The 21,566-nt window shown below is 42.6% G+C and overlaps 1 protein-coding gene across 1 annotated transcript in view; it reads left to right on the top strand.

Moving 5' to 3' along the window:
• LOC124796215 (tyrosine-protein kinase Dnt-like) overlaps window positions 1-21,566 on the top strand; it is a 232,588-nt gene that overhangs the window by 199,953 nt on the left and 11,069 nt on the right. The window contains exons 8-10 of the mRNA XM_047260309.1: window positions 2,306-2,465; window positions 6,685-6,834; window positions 16,439-16,598. Coding sequence (XP_047116265.1) covers window positions 2,306-2,465; window positions 6,685-6,834; window positions 16,439-16,598 — 470 coding nt within the window. The remainder of the gene's footprint in view (window positions 1-2,305; window positions 2,466-6,684; window positions 6,835-16,438; window positions 16,599-21,566) is intronic.

The raw sequence follows: 21,566 nt of genomic DNA, 5'->3' as shown, positions 1-21,566 counted from the left end.
GCTCTTCTTCTAGAGATAACTGCCGTCGTCTGTTAATCGAGTCAAGCAGGCAACACGTATGACACAATTTCGACACATGAAGGTTTGATACTACCCCTTCCTGCTTCCATTGTCGCTATCCTGAGTTAGCTTGGTGATAGAGAGAAGTGTGGAAAGTAAAAATTGTAGAGGGAGATGAACGTTATAAGACAAACAACCATGTTCAGTTGGACATAAGTTAAAGTATAACTCAACGTGAAAAGCTGGACCAAATCAGCCTTCTGAATGAAGACTACAACAACATAAAATTTTTCATGTCAAAACACTTCGTACATAACGAAAGTTGTCGAAATAAAAATGTTTCGAGATAGTCGCTCCAAAATAATTATGACACCTCCTGAAAAGAACGAATTAGTTGATGTGCGCGGTGTCAGACAGCACTACACATTCACCGTCACTAAATATATAGAAAGTGAACATTCGGATTTTAGGACCCTGGTACACACAGTTACTTTGTTTTACAGTTTTATTTTTTTTAATTTTACTCCTCAGGCCATTTAAGTATATCCGAAGATTTCCCATATTACCGAATATTGTCGAAAGTCTCCCGGTATCGAGAGCTTCGAGCAAATAAATCCTTATCCAAAGCGCCCACTAATTTGGGGATATGCATCTTCCTCTTTATGGCCTTAAAAACTGTCCTAAGACTAGATCAAGTGAAACAACGTTAGTGTGTTCACCACGCCACAGTTTTTTACAGTAATCGTCTCATCGCAGCACTGGTAACTGAAATTTGCACCACATGTGGACGCCCATAATCAGCTCACGCATAGCAGGAGCAGTAAGGTTGCATCTGATTCCGTTCTTCGATTGTCTATCGTTTTTAATTGATTTCGCACGTCGACTATAGTCGCTAATAGAGAATCTCATTTCATTTTATGTCACGTGATGGAGCAATTTGTATTGTAATTCTAAAATTCATCAGACACATGTCGTTTAGTGATGGAGCAATTTGTATTGTAATTCTAAAATTCGGACACATGTCGAACGCATCGATGCACGTATTAAGTTCGTCGTGATAGCAGTCCTAGTGCTTCGTGCTAATTTACTAAATTTCATCTGCCTGTATAACAGCTGACAGTTCAGCATTTTTCTCCGGTCGAAAACTGCAATCCATCTTAGTAGTTTCAAATACTGCTACTTAGCATATCCTTATTCTGCAGTAACTGCTTCTCTACCACCATCCTGTGTTTTCTCCATGCTACAAGGAATCTTCTAGTGTCCCGGAAAATAATTGAAGCCTGACTTGTAATTTGTTAATACCTACCGTCAGTGGTACTGGTTTGCACGATGACTCATTACAAACCTTGTACGCGATCTACTCGTTCATAAGCATTCCCGAAATTATCCCAATACAACGACCATTCAGTTACAATGGAAGAAACGTAAAGTGTAACATAATTTCACAGTAACTTCGATTGATCTGTACATAACTGCATTTCTTTTCAGTTCAAAGTCTCGTTGCATTTTTTAAATGGCATCATGTTCTTCATAGACTTCACTATTTACTATAATTTAAAAGTTGCGGTACAATCGATATGTAAGAGATGGAAAGAAAATCTGTTTCACAAGATTTATTTTGGGTTGTTGCATTATGGTGTATGTGATATACAGTATGTGCATATTAGTTGTGAGTGAGCTGTGCCACAATGGCAGGAGAAGTTCACGTTTAAGCATTAAATCACCAGAGATTTTAAAACTTCAGGTTTTTCCTGCAAAATTCTCTCGTGTATTATTCCCTCGTGTAAATGTGCACTCTAAATATTTTTGTTTACACTAGCCGCAAAATACTTTGCACAAATATTTAAAATTACTTACACGAAACAAATTATTCCAGTTTACGAACTCCACTGCTGGCTCTGTGATTTCGAGAGAGTGTCGTGTCATCCTCTGCTAATGACGTCATTTGAATCGATATGGAGGGCACGGGGTCAGTACATTCCTCTTCTGGCCGTTGTCAGGTTTCCACATTACAGGAACCTCTACTTCTGATCTACATAGCACCTCGTTTGTCATTAAGAAGCTGAGTGCACCATTTTCCAGTCCTCCCAACAGGTAAATACCCACAGAATTCAAGCTGTGGTGCTCCGCATGAAAATCAGAGATGCTGGCCGCTTAACTACAGAAGCAGACGATTACTTTGATAAGACTCGACATTACTCCTGTGACTAAACAACTATAATTTTGTGTGTAAGAGAAAGAAAATCTCTTCGGTGGGGCTGCAACATGTGATTCAGTGTGTATGTGTGTGCCTGTATGTTCGCAGACCAGGCGTCGCGCCTGCAGGTGTCCCTGCTGCTGGCGGAAGGTTCGATGCTGCACGGGCTGAGCCACCAGAACCTGCTGCCGCTGCTCGCAGCCAGCGTGGAGGCGCGCCTGCCGCCGCTGCTCGTCTACCCGCACTGCGCAAAGGGCAACCTCAAAAAGTGCGTGCACAGCCTAACTCCATTTGCACCACCTCAATTTACTAATATTCCTCCCCAACCGTCCTAGTAATATGCATGAATAACACTACCTGGATCACTATTTTTTATTAATAACAACCATTTTAAACTATAACAATTTCAGTCTAACTAGCAGATCATCTTCCGATCTAAAAAAAAAAGAGAAGAAATAAGACATCATAACATAAAAAATACAGAAGTTTAACACCAAAAAAATAACGACATTGGTATTAAAAATAACATTAAAACATAATATCTTACTCATACCTAGTATGTCAAAATGGAATTAGTCAGTACCACTGCTGACAAACTGCGCCTTGCAACACTAGGTATGAATAAGTTCATGTTATAATGTTGTTTGTAGTACTATTGTTGGTATTATTTATATAGGCAGTCCTAATGTTTTGGTTCATCACTGTATGCCGGAATAACGTATGAGCATTAGAACGTCTGAAAAATTTGAGTTTGGCACTACGTTCTCCAAATCAGTCGTAGTAGTATTTAAGCACTCAGAGTTTGGTAATAACTATTTAAACATTTCAAAGTGATATTTTCCTGGATAAATCATCTGAATATTAGCACAAAGGACATATAAAAGCAATCCAGTTATCTACCGAACGAGGAAATTCAGCGCACCTACGATATGGATACTTATTCGAGGAACTGCAACTCCTATCATCCATAATAAGTCTTTCGTCATGGTTCTGGGAAAAGCAGTTTCTATGTGAAACTGTAGATGGTAGTTAGAGGCCAGTGATAAGTGATAAACGTGTCATTAGTGTGTCGTTTCCTAAATTCGGTTGTATGTGTGACGATTGTAAACTTGATAATGAAGGGAGCAATGGTTACTTAAGCATATTACAGAATTAACCGTAAATAATGATCAAGTTACATTTATACCGCTTCAATCTTTTCACTCCAAGCAAATACTGGTACAGTTTTTTGTCAACAAAACAGCGTCATTGTATTAACTAAGCGAAACGCTTTTCTCCTCCCTCGTTTCACAAAAGTTATTATTTTTGTACGATGGAAGTTCGCGTTGTAAGCTCCAACAGACAACTGATTCCAAACACGGCAATCCAGCAAAGATAAACAAATGCTAACTTCTTAATCAATCCATTGACGTTAGTTTATCTTTTTTTAATTGCTGTCTTCGAGATTAGTTGTGTAGTCTTACTGGAAGATGGGCGTACAACTCGAAACTTAGGTCGCACAAAAATAATGAAGTTCCGTGAAACAAGGCAAAAAAGTGTTTCGTGCAGTTAATGCAACACACAATGTGTATCCAGAAAACCACAGTCCAATCAGCTGAGACAATATCAAATTATCTTTAACATATCTTTGTAATCTAGCTGCTTTTCTGTTATCAGTTGCTCCAATGAGGTGTCACAGGCTACTTCCTATTCTTTTAGAGGAATCTGGAGCGACATCTACAATAAGAATTGCTCATATTGTAATAACATCGTTCTTGCTTGTGGACATTAGATGGAGATGTAGAATACAGCAGCTATAATTACCTGTTTAATAGTTTCCTAGCGTTTGTTCCGTCATGTGGTAAGCTGTTTTCGTGATAGATAAAATTTATTTTGTTTTAATTTCATGGCCATATGTCCTTTCACTCGCCGTAGGCATTGCCTAATCCAAGAGAGGGAAGTATTGTCAACAGCCTGTATGTGACTCTGGTACAGTTTCTAATATCGTATGTTAACTGTCTGTATATCACATAGTCTGAGACCGACATTAGTTACCAGCCCAGCACAAGCGTGGTAAAGCAAGGGAAACCCACACATTTTCCGCATGTGAATTTTTGACTCTAGTGTAACTGCATACAATAATTTGCGAAGATTTTTCGTGATGTTACTTTTAGTTTATTAACTACGTCTTAACCGCAAATCTCCCTGTAGCCCCATGTTGTTATTAATTTTTAAAACACTGGAAATGTGGAAAAAACTATGCTTTAAAAGAATGTAGCATTTATTTTATAATATTATGCATATTTTACATGTAACTCGTAGGTAGTATAATGAGAAGTAATTATGAAAAAAAGGTATGAAACGGTGCACATAGCGAGTTTGGAAAGTCGTTCCCAAAATCAGACTCGTTCAAAATTTATCGAAATTGCCCTAAACAAAATTGGAAAGAGTTATGAAATTAGAGAAAACCTAATCTAATTTCAAAGTTGGTATAATATAAGGGGCAATCAAGAAGCTTCCGTTCGAGGGCCTTGCTGCAGCGTGTATACAACGTAGAGCAACTCCTAAGCACTGTTATAAGCACCGACATATAGGCAATAATTCATGAGGTTCACACTTTTATGCACACCCCCTGTATTCTGTTTGTGAGAAATGCATAGTACTGCAGAAAATCTCAAAAGTAGACGAAAATTATCAGTATCTAACACAAAAAAACAGCGATGTGCTAGCAGACGGCATTTCCCTATGTAAATGAGAAAGCAGCCGAGAAATCACCGTAAGTACAAAACAACCTATTCTTAACGAACTGTTTTTCGATCTAAAAAGCAAATCAAAATGTAAATAATCTTAATTAAAGACGATTGATGACGCCGTACCTCAATGAAGCGAAACACGTATTTTGAAAAATCATGCATTTTTGTAGTTGAAGAGACGGATCAAAAATGCCCTCATGAATTAAAAGAGCAACTACGTACGCTATGGTCACACAAATTACGAATATAGGCAGCAGCATAGTGTGGCATTATTGTCTTTCCCACGTGCATCCGGTGAACGCGGGAACGTGAACTGTGCCTGAGTTATCACCAAATGCGTCCACACAGGACCAACGTGCTGTTATTATTTTCTTGGCTGCTGAAGGGCAAACGCTGGTAGACATCCACTGGAGAATGAAGAATATGTATGGAGCAGCAAGTCTTTCGAAAACTGCCGTTGTCGAATTGTGCTATAGGGCGTGCTGCCACTCATGATGACGCAAGTCTCATTATCGCAAATGTCGTAACGTAGAGATTCCCCAACTCCAGTGGGAGACACACGAGTAGCCTCCGGATAGTCTGACCACTCCTCATGCACTTATCACGCCTTCAGTCCGTTAGAAAAGGTCCTAATGTGTCGATGATTTCTGTCGGACGAGAATGAGCAGCACGCAGTTACGGACTTTTTCTCGCTGGAGTATACCGTGCTTACCTAACTCAATCTTTACCCTGGTGCGTCGGTTGGATGGTTGCTTCAGTGCGATTTTTCCTGACTGACATATCCATTGTGGACTGTTCGGCCCTCGAATGGAAACTTTTGATTTGCCCATTGTACAGCATTTTCCAGAAGGTCACCTCAGACGGCTTTGCCATCATCGTAACACCAATTACCGCCAGATCACCGAAGTTAAGCACGGCTGTTGGGCTTGGCTAGCACTTGCATAGATGATCGTCCGGGTCTGCCAAGTGCTGTCCGCAAAGGGGGTGGACTCGGCCCTTATGAGGCCATTTGAAGAGCTAAATGCCAATACTAAACCAGCATTTCGTCAAGGTTTTTACCCAAAATTGTACGTTTGCCTCCATCTCATTTTTTCTGCTTCCTCAGTTGTACCATACTTCAAACTGAACACCTCAAAAGTGTTGTTTTTGATCACTAACTGATGTCATTATTACAATCCATCATCTTTTTCTGAACAGAATCGACAGCTTTAGTCATTTTACACGGACTCCACTTTCGCCATTATTGTCTACGTATCTGCAGGAGAATTACAAAAGAATTAGAGAGTGTGCTAATACAGGCAGACTTTGAACATGAAAAACAACTGTAGAGGGACCACTTACGTGACTACAGCATGTTTTTCCTAACCAATAAATTTTTAAGCCCAAGTCTAAATTAAATGGTGTGATGATAAACATTAATCTTAAATCTTTCTGTTCAGTTATACATACGAGGCTCACCTGCCAATACCTAGGAGAAATAATAATTAAAAAAAAGAAATATAGAACAACGTAAAAACTTTTTCCATTGTTAGAATGTGTAATGGCGATCAGATGAGAAATGAAGCGGGCGACTTGTGTGGCAGAGACCTGTACTACTATTTGTTCTTGGTCCCACTAGAGTTCAGGAGATCACAGAGCCAAGAGGCCAGGGGATCCTTTCTCGGGGGGGGGGGGGGGGGGGGGTCCAATTTATGGCACTTTCCGCTGCCATTAACCTTGTTGGAGTGCGTAACACAGTACTGTGCGCGACTGTAGGTTCCTGCAGAGCTGCCGCACGCGGACGGAGGACCAGTGCACGCTGCTGACGCAGGACATCGTGGACATCGCTATCCAGCTGGCGCTGGCCGTCATCTTCCTGCACAGTCAGAGGGTCTGCCACAAGGACATCGCCACCAGGAACTGCGTGTACGTAGCCGCTCGCTAAGCAAAAGCATTACGGTATCTGTCCACTAGCAGCTGGTCTGCGAAAACGAGGGTCTGTTAGCATGTCTTATATTGTCGGCTTCTGTGGACGACCTGATGTTCACAAATACATAGCAGCGACCTCGCGATGTTTTCCGTAACACTTCAACAGTTTCAGATATCCTAAATTTTTGTTTAGCATTTCATTTTCTCTCTATATTAAATTTATTTTTTCATGTAGGCTAAGGTGAACCATTGTGTATGACTAACAGTCGTCACCCAAGTGTCTCCATTAATCTACTGTAGTTAACATCTTCAATAATTCTGTTCAAAGATTACAGTATTTACCTTTCCCTATAATTTTGATTTTTCACTGCTTTCCCGCTTCCAAACTACACTACGCAACAAAATTAAGTGCCATTCGGAACCCCATAGTTGTCTGCCAGTCTGACGCGTTAAGTTTGAAATTTGTCTCGAAAGTGGTTGCAATCTTTCTCTTCGACAGCCTCGTTGCTGCTGTAACGCCTGATGGTTAGGCAGCCCCTTCGAAACCCCTTAGGTGCGATCTGCCTACCTTCAGGTGATAGAGCAACTGCAAGACTTAATTAAGTTCAAATTTCCCACAAGTACAGTTTGCAAGTGCTCAACAAAGGTGTGAGGGTCCAACCGCCCCACACTCGGGAGGCCCTACAGGTATCCCTTGCCGTTTTATTCAAGTACATGATATTCTAACACCTCCTAATAATCATACCACAGGAGGGCGCGAAACAGAAATGCTGACAAAGCATAAAACCCCTTTGCAGCTTCGGATCACGTTCAAATTTCGTCTAATAGTTTTGAACGGTTGCTAGTTTTTCCACCCTGTATAAAAGAGTAAAAATAGCGGTCATATTACACTCCAAAGTGGTTAGATCACGTTCAGCGGGGTAGAAGACCACAATGTACTAAGATAAGTATTGAAACATCGGAGGATGTCAGTGGTATCAACGGTTATCAACAAAATTTTCCTGTTGCTCATCCCACAGCGAACAGTCGTTTTCGACCGCGAAATGTGTGGAAATGAACGCCCCAAGAAGAGAGGTGGTTTCATTGAGGCCTTTTTGTGTCGATTCTCAGTGGTGGGGCGTCTGAAATATTTCTCCTCAGCCGCCCCTAAGAAAACTACGTGATTTCAACACTGGGTGTCGCGTATCTGACCTCCGTCGGAGAGATGGCAAAAAATGTGTGAATTGTGGGTAAGAGTAGCTGTGACGACGTTACCATCATTTGACACGTCCACCGTGGTGTTGGGCAGAATTGTGATGAAATCTGGTGCCAATATGACATCATTAACGGACGTTATAGCTCACATGAACTTCTGGATTGTGACCTTTATTTCGCATTTGTCAGCACCTAGACTTTTGGAGTGTCGCCGAGCGCGAGGCTGCCATCGTAGGGCGTCACGCTTTTGCACTGTTACAAAGGAATGTTTTCGGTACCTTAGAGCAAAATTTTAAATTTTGGCGTCAGAATGGGAGGTAACTAAGGGGTTTCTAAAAAATTATTCTTCAATTTGACTATGGGTACTTACATTCTTGATGATTTGTAGTTAAATGAGCACGAATTCGTGGTCTAAGTCACGTTTCTGAGCTTATACTTACGGAAAATTATTCAGTCTTTTACCCAAAAACTCATATGCCTGACCAAACGCATTTGCTCCTGCACTTCACCGAAATTGTAACCCTTTATTTGGCTTAAAATCTTAGTATATACAGTTGGAGAGGGCCTGCTGCAGGCTACAGTCCATGTATTTGTGCCAATTATTTGCAGTTTTTCAAATCCGCTCCTTCAGCGAACAAAATACGATGCATAGTAGGGTTTCCGTGCTGTAGCATTTTGACACCGCCAGCAAAGACGTGGCCAACGGTTTTGTCGCAGTAGTGACACCGGTTCCCATCAGATGACCGCAGTTAAGAGCTGTCCGGCTGGGCTAGCAGTTGGATGGGTGACTATCCGGTCTGCCGAGCGCTGTTGGCAAGTGGGGTGCACTCAGCCCTTGTGAGGCAATCTGAGGAGCTACGTGATTGAGAAGTAGCGTCTCCGGTCTCGTAAACTGGCAGAGAGACCCGTGCGCTGACCACATGCCCCTCCATATCCGCATCCAGTGACGCCTATGGGCTGAGGATGACACGGCGGCCGGTCGATACCGTTGGGCCTTCCAAGGCCTGGCCGGACAGAGAGGAGAGAAAGCAAAGACCTCCAGACTTCATTAACGGGCGCACAATTTCGATTAGCAACTTCGAATAGAACCACAAATATTTAGCACTCGCCAGAAAAAACTCATGAAAAATTAGGAACATAATTTTCAGAGACTTGACGTTGAAATGGAAATCTTCAGACACAGTGAGAGACTACACCACTTTAATTCTGGTTCCAATGAGATATTGCAGATATCACTTACCGGGCCATTTATTAGGCTGGTCCAGTTCTTTTCGTAACGTAGATTACATCTCACTTCCTTGCATAGGATTGGTAGAAGAACAACGGCTGTTACTGTGATGCAATAAGTATACCTGATCACGTTGTACGGGATTGTCATCACGTTTATGGTACTGGTATAGCAAGAGATTAGGTGGCAGGCCTTGAGGTATAGAAATTTCTGCAAAACGTCTGGAGTAAGAGGTCTCGATATCTTGAATCTGACACACTGTAGTTTTTTACCCATTTGATTGAGTGCCAGCGAAACGAAGACAGAAGCACTAAGGCTTTACGTAGTCTTGGATAGTAAACAGCCGGCCGGGATGGCCGAGCAGTTCTAGGCGCTACAGTCTGGAATCGCGAGAGCACTACGGTCGCAGGTTCGAATCCTGCCTCGGGCCTGTATGTGTGTCATGCCCCTAGGTTCGTTAAGTTTAAGTAGTTCTAAGTTCTAGAGGACTGATGACCTCAGAAGTTAAGTCCCGTAGTGCTCAGAGCCATTTTAACCATTTTTTTAATAGTAAACACGGGACAGAAGCTGTGTTCAAAAGCGGCGGAAAGAGTGTTGTCTCTCATCGTATTATGTGATGAAAGACAATGTGAATCCATACCGTGTGACAGACTTGGTATGTGACTTACAGGATTACAGTATGCCATTTCCGCTAGATAAAGTGTAGCCGTAGGTAACAACATCACTGAGACAAAACAATACATACACAGCCGCGAAAAAAGTTAGTATACCGTTTTACAGGTTTCAATTTCTCTCAAGTTTTATTGTTGCAATAGCGCATATAGAATACATGAAATGATTACATTGACAGACCAATAGTACAAGCGGTTCTGAGTCACGCGGTATCGACCCATTCTGCGATACCCGTATCAGTACGTGGTGTAGTCTCCACAGGTAGCAATTCAGGTGCTGAATCTGCCATCCAGTCGATCATACAGATGGCGAATACTGTCCTGGGATACGTTATGCCACATCTTCTCGACCTGTTCACGTAGTTCTGTAAGTGATGTTGGTTGACAAGTCGCACGAGTCACTGCTGGTCCCATCATGTCCAACAAGAGTTCAATTGAAGAGAAGTTCGGAGATCGTACTGGCCAGGGTAGTTGCTGCATGTCTAGCAGAGGACGTTGAGTTTCACAGGCAGTGAGTGGACGAGCATTATATGGTTGGAACAACACATCTCCTTCCTGTTGGAAGAACGGCAAAAGAGCGGGTCCAACAACACTCATCACGTACCGTGTGCTAGCAGCGTCCCCTGCCCAAATATCAAAGGTGAACGAGGGTTGTAGATTATCGGGTCCCAGACCACAGAGCCCGGGACATGGCCAGTCCACAGAGCCCGGGACATGGCCAGTATGTCTTGGATGAATGCTCTCTACGGAACAGCTCTCATCAGGTCTACGGCTTACGCGCAAACGTTTGACACTTGCGTGCATGCAAAATCTCTTTCATCACTGAAGACAACGGATCGCCATTCAGTCATCCAAGTGATCCTTTGATGGAACTAGTCGAGCCGTACACGTCGATGTTGTGGAGTAAGTGGAAGACTAGCTGTAGGTGTGCGTGCCCGTAGTCCAACTGCCAACAACCCATCCGCAACAGTTGGTGCTGACACGTCGGGGTAGCTGTACGATCTGCCACTCCTGTCCTTGCGATGCGACTATCTCGGTTGGCGTCTGTGCTGTCTCGGCGTCCAGAGCCTCGTCTACGGAATAAGAATATCATCGCGTGTTCGCGTGACCGTTGATACCAGGATCGTTGCACAACTAACACAGCACGTCCAACTTCTGTGCCAATTCTTCGAAAGAACCCTGTCGCAACTCGGTGCACCATTATTTGATCTCTTTCAGACTAGCTCAGTTGCTGTGACCGTTGATACCAGGATCGTTGCACAACTGACACAGTACGTCCAACCTCTGTGCCAATTCTCCGAAAGAACCCTGTCGCAACTCGCTGCACCATTATTTGATCTCTTTCAGACTAGCTCAGTTGTTCTTAAGAAGCACGAGTACATATATCTAGCGTGATTGTCTTCTTGCTTCACACTTATGTGTCACACTGAGCTTTCTCGCTGCGAGAATTCCCTATTAAAGGACAGACACAAATGTCACACTGGTAGATCTGCCGCTACGCAATAAGTTCGCGGACGACGTTGAAAACATTATCATACTTCAGGTGGCATATGCCGGTCTAGGATCAATGTAGATGTTGTCTTTCCAGGTGTACCATTTTTTATCCGACAGTGTGTTCTCTAAAGGGTTTCGGTAGTGGGTAATGTAACATAATAATAATAATAATAATAATAATAATAATAATAACTGCAGATATACCAGCATGGTACAAGATTATGAAACAGACAGACATGTCTAGCTTACGTTCTGCTACTTGAATGAAAACAAGAATGTCATTTAAATGCAAGGTTTCAAATAATGTTTTAAGATGGAAGCACTTCCTGCGATCTTGCTCCTGAACCGATATAGCACAGCCATGTGTAGATCGCCGCATATTCTGCAGCTTGTATCTCGGATTGTGTCAGGTAGCAATGGTTTAATGTGCACCGACAAACTACTAGCGTCCTGGGAAGGTAGTCAGGGAATTACGATGTCATTTAGGACTAAAGTTTCCTGTATCAGTAGCATATGCTCACTGAACAATGCCCAAAACCAAACTTTACAAAGTAATGGTAGTACGACGAAAGACCGGAGCAGATACAGTTTCTCGACTCTGTACTAAATCTGCCTATCACGCTGTTGGGATGATGGAAAAGCTACCCCTGAAGTACTGTGTGTTTCTTTTTTTTCTTTTTTTCTTTTTCTTTTTTCTTTTTTTAGGTGTGGTTTGCATTCAAAGTCGTACGTGACCTCACCGAACGTTCGACGGTGGAATTCACAAAATCAATTTCATCAAGAGCCTCCGCACGATATGAAAACAGAGTTATGACAACACGAATCAGTACTCGATATTTCTGTAGCAAACCGTAACTTCTCATAAAGATTGGTTCCCACGGAGCGACAGGAATACTGGTGCCTGAGTCGTACTTGAAATTCCCTTGGTTGTTCACTGATGAAAATTCTACACTTTAGTGTAAAATAAGAATCGACAGCAAACTACAATTGTTCAGGTCATGACGTCATAATCAGAACAGAAAGACAGCAGATGCAGACTCAAATCACCATTTACATGGGGTGTTCAATAAGTAATGCAACACTTTTTTTCTGAAATAAGGTCGGTTTTAGTCAGGCTTTCTATACACCCTATCGTTCCCCACTCTTTTGGCTACAAAACGCCGTTTAGCAACACAATCTCCGATGAATGCGGCGGCCTTATACCACCTTACTGGTAGGGCCTGTGTGCCCGCACGGTACCACGCTAGTTGTGGACAAAGGAGGCAACGTTTTGCAGCATTAATAACGTCACAATAATCCGGACTGTAGGATGGATGAGGAATAACAGTTCACTCAACTTTTGTGAGCTCCTCTCGGGTGTGCAGATTTTATTGAGGCCTTGCTTTGTAACGGAAAGTTTGTTTGCAGGTTTGTGGCGATGAGCACGGTGAAGTCGTTTATTTACTGAGGTTGTGTACTGGTGGCAGGTACGCATGAGATCGGACAGGTTTGCGCGACTTTATAGCGATGATGACGAGTCGCCCAACGACTCACCATGCTTTTGTTCACTGCTAGGTATCCGTACACATTTTGCAGGCACATACAAATATCTGCGATGCTCTGGTTTTCCGCCAAAAGGGACTCAATGAAAGCTATCTGCCTGGAACGAATTTCCGTTAAGGAAGCCATTTCGAAGGCTTCGTATAGCGCCGCCACCAATGTGCAATTAACGAAATCATAGGGGCTGATGCAAGGATATTTCACGATCTCTCACAACAAATTCCGCATTTGTGAACCGGAATTTGCCAAGAAAAAATGTGTTACATTACTTGTTGAAAGCCCCTCGTATCAAGAGAAGACTGACGTTTCAGACATTCGTCCGATAGAATCAGTGTTGCGAGAACAAGGATACTGAAGTACTGACGAAGGATGCATTTGAAGTTCCCTAATACATGAGATATTGCCATAATGAATGTCAAGGCAGGCAGTTCAGCTGAGGAGGAGTGGGAATTTCTAAAAATGGTAGCTACAGAAACTGTTCAGACAAACTTAAGCACAACTAAGGTAATGGTGAAGAAATCTTGAGTAATAGATGATACACTTAAATTGATCTACGGAAATAGGAAATACACATGGTTTAGGGAAAGACAGAAATATAAGTATGTAACTCAGTTACGAATGAAATAAATAGGGAGTGCAAAGAAGTGAAGTTGAAGTGGCCACTGGAAAGATATGATGAAATAGGAAACGATATTTCATCGTGTTATCTAATTCTTCCCTCTATTCTTGGTAGAGAAGAATTATAATAAATGTACAGTACTATATCGCTTATGTTCTACAGGATTCTGTAGAACAAAACAATATAGTGCTTCTCGTTTATTATAATGATCATAATTAGGATTGATTCAGTACATGGAAAAGTCAAAACAATTTTCGGTAAAATGTAAATGTCGTGTGACTAGCGCCTCCCGTCGGGTAGGCCGTTCGCCAGGTGCAAGTCTTTCGATCTGACACCACTTCGGCAACTTGCGCGTCGATGGGGAGGAAATCACTATGATTAGGACAACACAACACACAGTCCATGAGCAGAGAATATCTCCGACCCAACCGGTAATGGAACCCGGGTGCTTAGGATTGACATTCTATCACGCTGAGCACTCAGCTACCGGGGGCGGACCACAACCTTCGTTGAAAAACAGAGGTGTTAGTATCAAAACTTCAGGAGGAATTCCTGTGTCAAACACTGAGGACAGAGCAGAAGAAGTACGCTGTATGTCTTTACGAATCGAAGGCTATTTGATGACGTTTGGAAGACTTGCGACCAAATAACGTGGGACGAATGCGTACGGAATTTCTAAAATCACTGGATGAAATGGGAAGAAATTACTGAAATGGATGAGTAGAACCAAAGAGAGTATAGACATACCATCATACTTTCAGAAAAAACACTATTCACATAATTCTGAAGATAGAAAACGTAAATAAGTGTGAGAACTATAGCACAGTTACCTTAACAGCCCACGTGTCAAAGTTGCTAAAAGGAATAATGTGCAGAAGAATGGAAATGAAAATTCAGGTTCAGTTAGATGACGATCACTTTTGATTTCGGAAAGGCGAAGACACCAGGCAAGGAGTACTGACGTTGCCACTCTTAATGAAAGAAACACTTGAAAAAATAAAGAAATAAATAAAAGTAAAAGTAAAATAAAATGACTGACGACCTATAAAAATCTTTCGACAATGTGTAACTGAGAGAGATGTTCGAAAATTTTGAGCGGAGTAAGTATAAAAAACAGGAAAATATGGATAATATACGTGAAACATGTACAATAAGGAAAAATAAGCTTGGAAGACGAAGAACGAAATACTCCGATTGAAAAGGGCAGGACAGGAGAGAGACCGCAATACAGCCGGCAAATAACTAAGGATGTAGGATCCAAGTGGTACTCTGAAATGAGGTTGACAAAAGAGAGGAATTCGTGGCTGGCCTCATCCAACCAGTCGGAAGACAGATGACTAAAAATAAACATAAAGCAGTAGTGCATTAGTACAATTGTAGGAAAATTGTAATCGATGAACATAAATTGGAGCATCCTTGTTTCCTACAAAGGTAGTGGTCTCATAATAATGTTACCCTGTAGGAATGTGGTCGTCTCTTACCATCAGCGATTGTAATTTGATAAACACTGTAGTTCAAAACTACCGAGAGCTTATGATGAAATAAGCGTTTATTAGCTACAATCTTGTATCAACCGTTCAACGTGGGGTAGCAACGAAGAAACATGTGACATACATATGAATGTCTGACTATCAATGCAACAACTTTTGCTTAACATTCTCACGAAAAATATCATAAGATAAAGCAAACGAGTCACATAAGGTACTTAGAGCAGTGGTAACGTTCTTACTGTGTCATTGAACCTAGGACACAAAGACGGGGGTGATATATGTCAACTAAATATTTTAGTTTAATATGATGAAGTGCTACCTATCATCATTAAAAAAATAGGAATACATTAATGCAGTCGCATTAAAAATGTTAGTATAACCGAGTAATCTTCGTACACAACCAATTCCCAGTGATCTTGTGTCATATTTGCATACATACGTAAAAAGCAATGAAGGGCGCATCGTTAGTCTGCAGAGTGCACTATACATAGGGCTGAAGTTGAATATTAACGAGTTGTATGGTTCCAGGTGCATACACTTTAACAGACTCGGTATTAGACCTATATTTTATGAGGAAACTATTCCATTTGTTCAAGGATTTCACAAGGAACTGCGCTTGGATGTGGAAAGAACTCGAAGATCTACATGTGATGTATGTAATTTAGGTGCAATACAATGAAATTATTTAACAGTATGGTACTGAAGGGCTAATTCTCATTATAAATTATATTAAAAAATTAAATTCAAGAGTCTCCGTGAAGATATTCTTCAGTGGCGTTGAAGGAACTGCCCAACGTAAAACTTATTCAATTCAGTCTTAAACTGCACCACAATATCAGTATGAAAATGAAAGACCCAGAATGGAACCTTGTGGTACACCCCTTCTGATGGCTTGAAATCCTGAGTGAAAAACTTTATATGATACACCATGCTTCCTGTTACTCACATAAGATCAAAACCGCGAACCAGCTGTTCCTATTATTCCTAACATTTTATGTTCCTGAGTCAAAAATTTGGTTATAACGAGGTCACAGCCGTGATAAACTTTTGGGAAGAAAGAGGTTGCTACACCTGCTGTTCTATGTTTCTGTTTTATTTTTATTCTGAGTACTGCAGCTATTCAGCTGCTTGTGTATACTAAAGTAAAATGTTTCATCCGTCAGCTGTGGGCCCTGGAAACCCTTAACCTAAGTAGTTAACGAGTTGAGTGTTTTACTTGAGAATGTTTACACAGGCGTTACGACGTTGCAAATAAAATAAAAGTAAAATGGAAATAGACACAACCTGATGTCGAAAACCTAAACCTTCCCGAGTCCTTGTGCGCCACTGCTTGTGCTGAGCCGCCCTCTGCCTTTTCTGCCTGCAGACTGGACGAGAAGCTGCGCGTGCGCCTCACAGACAACGCGCTGTCGCGGGACCTGTTCCCCACGGACTACTACTGCCTCGGAGACAACGAGAACCGTCCTATCAAGTGGCTCGCTATTGAGAGTCTCGTGCACAAGCAGTTCAGCGCCGCCTCCGACGTGGTATGTACCACCAAGTAAATTTTGTGTTTTGGATATTAATTGTAGCCTACACAACAAAGTTACTGACATTCGTTCCACATTGAGGAAGCGAATATATCAGATGTAGTAAATCCCAATAATAATAATAATAAGAGAAGGATTTGGGGCGAAAATCTATTTTGTTCGGCTTCATTCACACCGGTGAGAAGACGGGGGCTACAGAGTGATGTGGCGACGGTTATTGTAGGAAAGCGGGACAGGACAGAAACGATTCGCAAACAAGTGAACACAGCAAACAGAAGATTTACTTAACTTGTATTCCTCCAAGCGATCGAAGACTCATTACAAATAATGCAGCAAGAAGTAAGTACAGCTCTCAGTGCCAACGAGGATGGGGCTTTCTGACCTAGAGCACAAATGATGATGTTGGAGCCGCTGCTGGGCATTGTCTGTGTAGCAATACGAAGTAAATAGGCTCCTAGTGCGAATGGAGTGTGTAGCCGCCCGCTGATCTAAAATGCCGCAACGGAGGGCGCTTGTAGTCCAGAACCACTGGAGGTGTGGTTCAGTCGGCGTGCAGCTTTGCGTCTGCCAGACCAGTTAAAGCACAGAATCGACCAAAATTTACCAGGAAGCAGCGGATGCCAAATGCAACACTTAGGACCAACGAACTTACTCCGCAAACAGTGTCGAACGCCGGGTAGTGCGTGTATCTAACATTGCAGGGGAAACTCAGAAAGTAATGCCTCAGATTACTTTTTTCTCCTTCATTAAAGCGGTAGTGTACAAACTGGTGTACCACCACAAACCTCCCTCTACTCTCCACTACAGCAACAGCGTCCTACATCAATGGCTGGCCGCAGTGTATAAGTTTAGAAAATTTCTGACATTCACGCACGTATGCGAGTGCATTCTGTGACTTAATTCCATTCTACAATCACATAGGCTGAAGAAGATATGTTGACAGGGTACAATCGTTAGATGATGCGATCGTCGCTGTAGAGAAAATGAAGCGCAAACAAAGGTGGCGGGTCTGCGGGCGACAAGGGGCCGCAGAGGCTTTACGTAAGCGTGTCGACCGAACTATTCGTGACGACCGCTCGATAACAACAGATGTATTGTGTCACGAATTAGCTGACTGTAAAGGCAGTGCGACAAGCCAGTAACGAAAACGTGGGCTACTCCAAGATTTATACACGCTGGGCACCAAAAATGTTGACCGTCCTGAATTGCATCAAATCATTCTTCTTTCTCTTCGGCCCACTCAAAGATACTCTTCGGAGGCATCACTCTGAAGATGTGGAGACGCTGAAAAATTCCGTACGCCAGTGGCTGAGGTAGCAGCGCACAGATACACGTGCTCTTGAGTCAAGCTGGAAAACAACTGTGAACAAAAAAAAAAATGATTATATAGAAAAACGACGAATTAATCGCAGGTATCGTAGCTTTCATCCTATGGACAAGACATTTAATTTTCTTGTAAAATGAAAATAAAAAAAAGGAGACATCGCTTTGTGGTTAAGCCTCGAACGTGCCGCTGCCAGTACCAGTTAGACTAAAGAGCTCAGTTACTGCCTAAATTAGTTTGAGGAAATAGTTTAGGCTGAACTGTCGAAGCTAGGCTTGCTTTAAAATCATACCTACCGATGGTTTCGTTAGACGTGGATTTCCTTATGTTTAACAGGCAAAGCTCAACGCTAGAGATGTATTATTCAATTTCTCAGATAAGTCCACAGGACAATTCTTTTTCATCTTCTTAAATGATCGCACTGATCAGTATAGCACTATAGATAGTGCATTACTGGTATTTCGTGATCTGATGGTCCTCCACCACCGTTGTAAATAGTGGGTGTATGTGTAGAACGCAACACGTCCTATCATTCTGTCCTCTACACGTATGGCTACTTTCCATATAGAAGACAAATTGACGCAAGTACTTGACAGAATGTCTAGAGGGAGATACTCTGTTTGGACGTGTCCGTGGCCACACCGAGAATGAAATTGTCAGGTTTTTTGGCTTATGAACGCTGTCTGTTTAACGTGCCTACAAGGAAAGTTCTACGTTTCCCAACCACGGTAACACAACATAAGATCTGTGCTCGTAAAAAGATCCTAACCGACAGCGATCGGGGATGACTTTGTCAATGATATTTTTTGCGGTTCGGCTGGGATTACTGCGGTTACTAAGTGCCGGTCAATCTCAACAAATTTACAAAGAAACAATGCGAAAGAAAACTGCACGCAGTGGATATTTGGAATAGGGACTCTCGGAAAGGGCCATTTCTCACAGCGGCAAACAAATCCGCTCGTCGTCAATGGTCAAAACGATACTGAAACTGCACAGTGGCGGACTTAGGGCGCGTTTGTGTGCTCCGACAAGAAGCCATTACTGACTCTCTTCAAAAGATGCAAATTGTCAAGTACAACGGCGGCATGTGAGACGTGTAATCCACTGTATGTGTGTGTTCAGAACTCCTTCATAGCATAACTTGGCTCCACTCACTGAGGTTATTTTGAACAAGAGCCAGGATGTTTATTTCAACATTCTCGGGGACCAAGTGTTAACATCCGCCATGGACAGTATGCCATGATACTCCCATCTTCGATGACACAACAGCCGTGTTAACAGAAACGCATGCAGACATTCCTGCTTTGACGAACTCTCAGGCATAGATTTAGCGTCTCTGTGCATAATGCGTAGATCGCCACTTTGTATAATGCCTTAAGCACCTCGAAATACACTGCTCAAAATAATTAGGGGTTCATGATTTTGAAGGTCGGGCATAATCTGTTGAGCAATAATTGAGGACTCGGTATGTTGCTCTAAAGAATTAGAGGACACCATTTTGAGAGTCTGCCATACTCCACTTGGCAATAATTGAGGACGAAGTACGTTACCAAATTACACCTTCCTCTTTCAAACCTTAAGTACACAACAAATCATTGTTACATCCTCTCTTATTTACAGAAATATCCGGCAGGTGTCTAAAACAAGTGGAAACAATCGTTCATGCAGTCGTCCTGGGCACTCGTCGTTTGACTCTGAGTGCTTGAATAACATGTGTGCTCTCCGTGAGCTTTTATGAAGGCCTGGCGCCTGCGTTGCATGTTTCTTGTAAATCTGCGCACGACACCCTGTAGCATCTCTTTCTGTCCTAAATTATTCTTGAGAGTTCTTGCAGAGTCTGTGGTAGAACAGTGCGGACACGAACACGTCTGTCAACCCTGTGACACTCATACTCGTTGAGGTCTAGGTCGGACTCACTGGTGGCCATTCCATTACTCCTATATCCATTCTTCGCGAGACATCCCTGGCGTCGCCCAGCGCGGGGTCCCTATTATCGTGTGTCAGAAGGAAGTCATGGCCATCAACGCGTGCGTAGCCAGTACATGGTCCAACAGGATCTGTTAGATGTACCTATACGTCCATCTTTTCAGAGATTGTTGCGGAGCTTGGCTGTTCGCTAAAGGATGTCAAATCAAACATCTTTATCTCGTCTACTTTCCAAACTTATTTTATTTCAATACCAGTTTCGGCGATTTACTACGCCATCTTCAAGCCCCTGACCGACTTTTAGAAAGATTCCACCACCGTCCTGGCCCCTGTTTTGCCCAGAACCGTGGTGGAAACTTCCTACAAGTCGGTCAGGGGCTTGAAGATGGCGTAGCAAATCTCTGAAACTGGTAGTCAAATGAAATAAATTTGGAAATTAGACGACTGAAAGGTGCTTGATTTCACATCCTGTTAGATGTGCTGCCTGGCGGTAGGGCTATCAGAGACAATGACAAGATTCGTAATGGTCACAACTGATGCTTCCCCACACCATGACAGAAGGTTGACCGAATCTGTCCGCGCACCTGGGTCTCTCCACAAATGAACACGGGCATCACCTTATGTCAGAGGAAATCCTCTGTAAATAAAACGTTTCGCCACTGACGAAGGTACCAGTTGGCTTGGGAACAGCAGAGCTTAATGTGGGCTGTGAGATGTTATCGTGTCAAGCGGGCTACTCGAACAGGAGTCTGGGTCGTAACGTCCTTTCCCGTAACCTGTTCCTTACAGTCTGATCGGACACACAGATTCCAGTGGTCCTTAAGAGATCGTCTTTCAGTGCTGTGCCATTAGCAACGCGAGGTCTCAGTGCTTGGATGGCTAGATATAGGTCTTCACGTGGGGTCTGCAATGTGTTGGCGATCTCGTCCAACGCGCCTTGTGCACTGACCCTGTCTCTCTGTACCGTGTCCACAATCTAAACAGATGGAGAGACAATGGCATCTGCAATAACACGACGGAAAGTGCTTCCTTCTTCGATCAAACAGAATTCCCTTGAAACCTTCACTGCAGCAGAGTGTCGCATTGCACATGCTTGGTTGCATGCAAAGTCCACAAATGACAACTGCTGTCTTCGTACGTCACTAGAGTCACCCGTACTCAATTTCTTTTGAGGTATCACCTGATACTGTAAAGCATATCACAGCCGGTAGATGGCGAATAACTAGATGTTGCATGCACCGAAAGCGAATTTCTCAAGCTATGCTGTAAGATCATAGTCTCTCCTAAGACTCATCAGGCGCGTTTTCTCTGGTGTTTCAGTAGATATTTGCAATTTCATTTTTGTTTTGCGTAGATGGAGCCAACCCAACATACAATGGTGATCGTGCCTTTGATAGAATGCCCAGTATCGACGGAAAGCACCAGTTTGTTTCCCACTGCAAACAAAATTATTGTTTAAGCGGAATTTTAAGTGTCCATTCGATAGAGCAGTCCCAGATTAGTGCGAAATTTTTGTTATCGATATGTATTCAGAGGGGCAGTAAAACACGAAGAATAGCCATTACTCCAGCAGCGACAGCACTTCCCGGGCCCGAGTGTACTGCTACGGCCACGATAGAGCGCTGCTGGATTGCTGTTCATTATTCGTGTTTTACTATCTCTGTTAATACATAGCGATGCACTAGAGTAATCTGTGGCAGTTGTATTGAATAGGC

Source organism: Schistocerca piceifrons, chromosome 1 (genome assembly GCF_021461385.2).
Source record: "Schistocerca piceifrons isolate TAMUIC-IGC-003096 chromosome 1, iqSchPice1.1, whole genome shotgun sequence".
In the NCBI taxonomy this organism is placed as follows: domain Eukaryota; kingdom Metazoa; phylum Arthropoda; class Insecta; order Orthoptera; family Acrididae; genus Schistocerca; species Schistocerca piceifrons.
The sequence above is the reverse complement of the archived record's forward strand: the minus strand, read 5'-3'. Positions and strand labels throughout refer to the sequence as shown.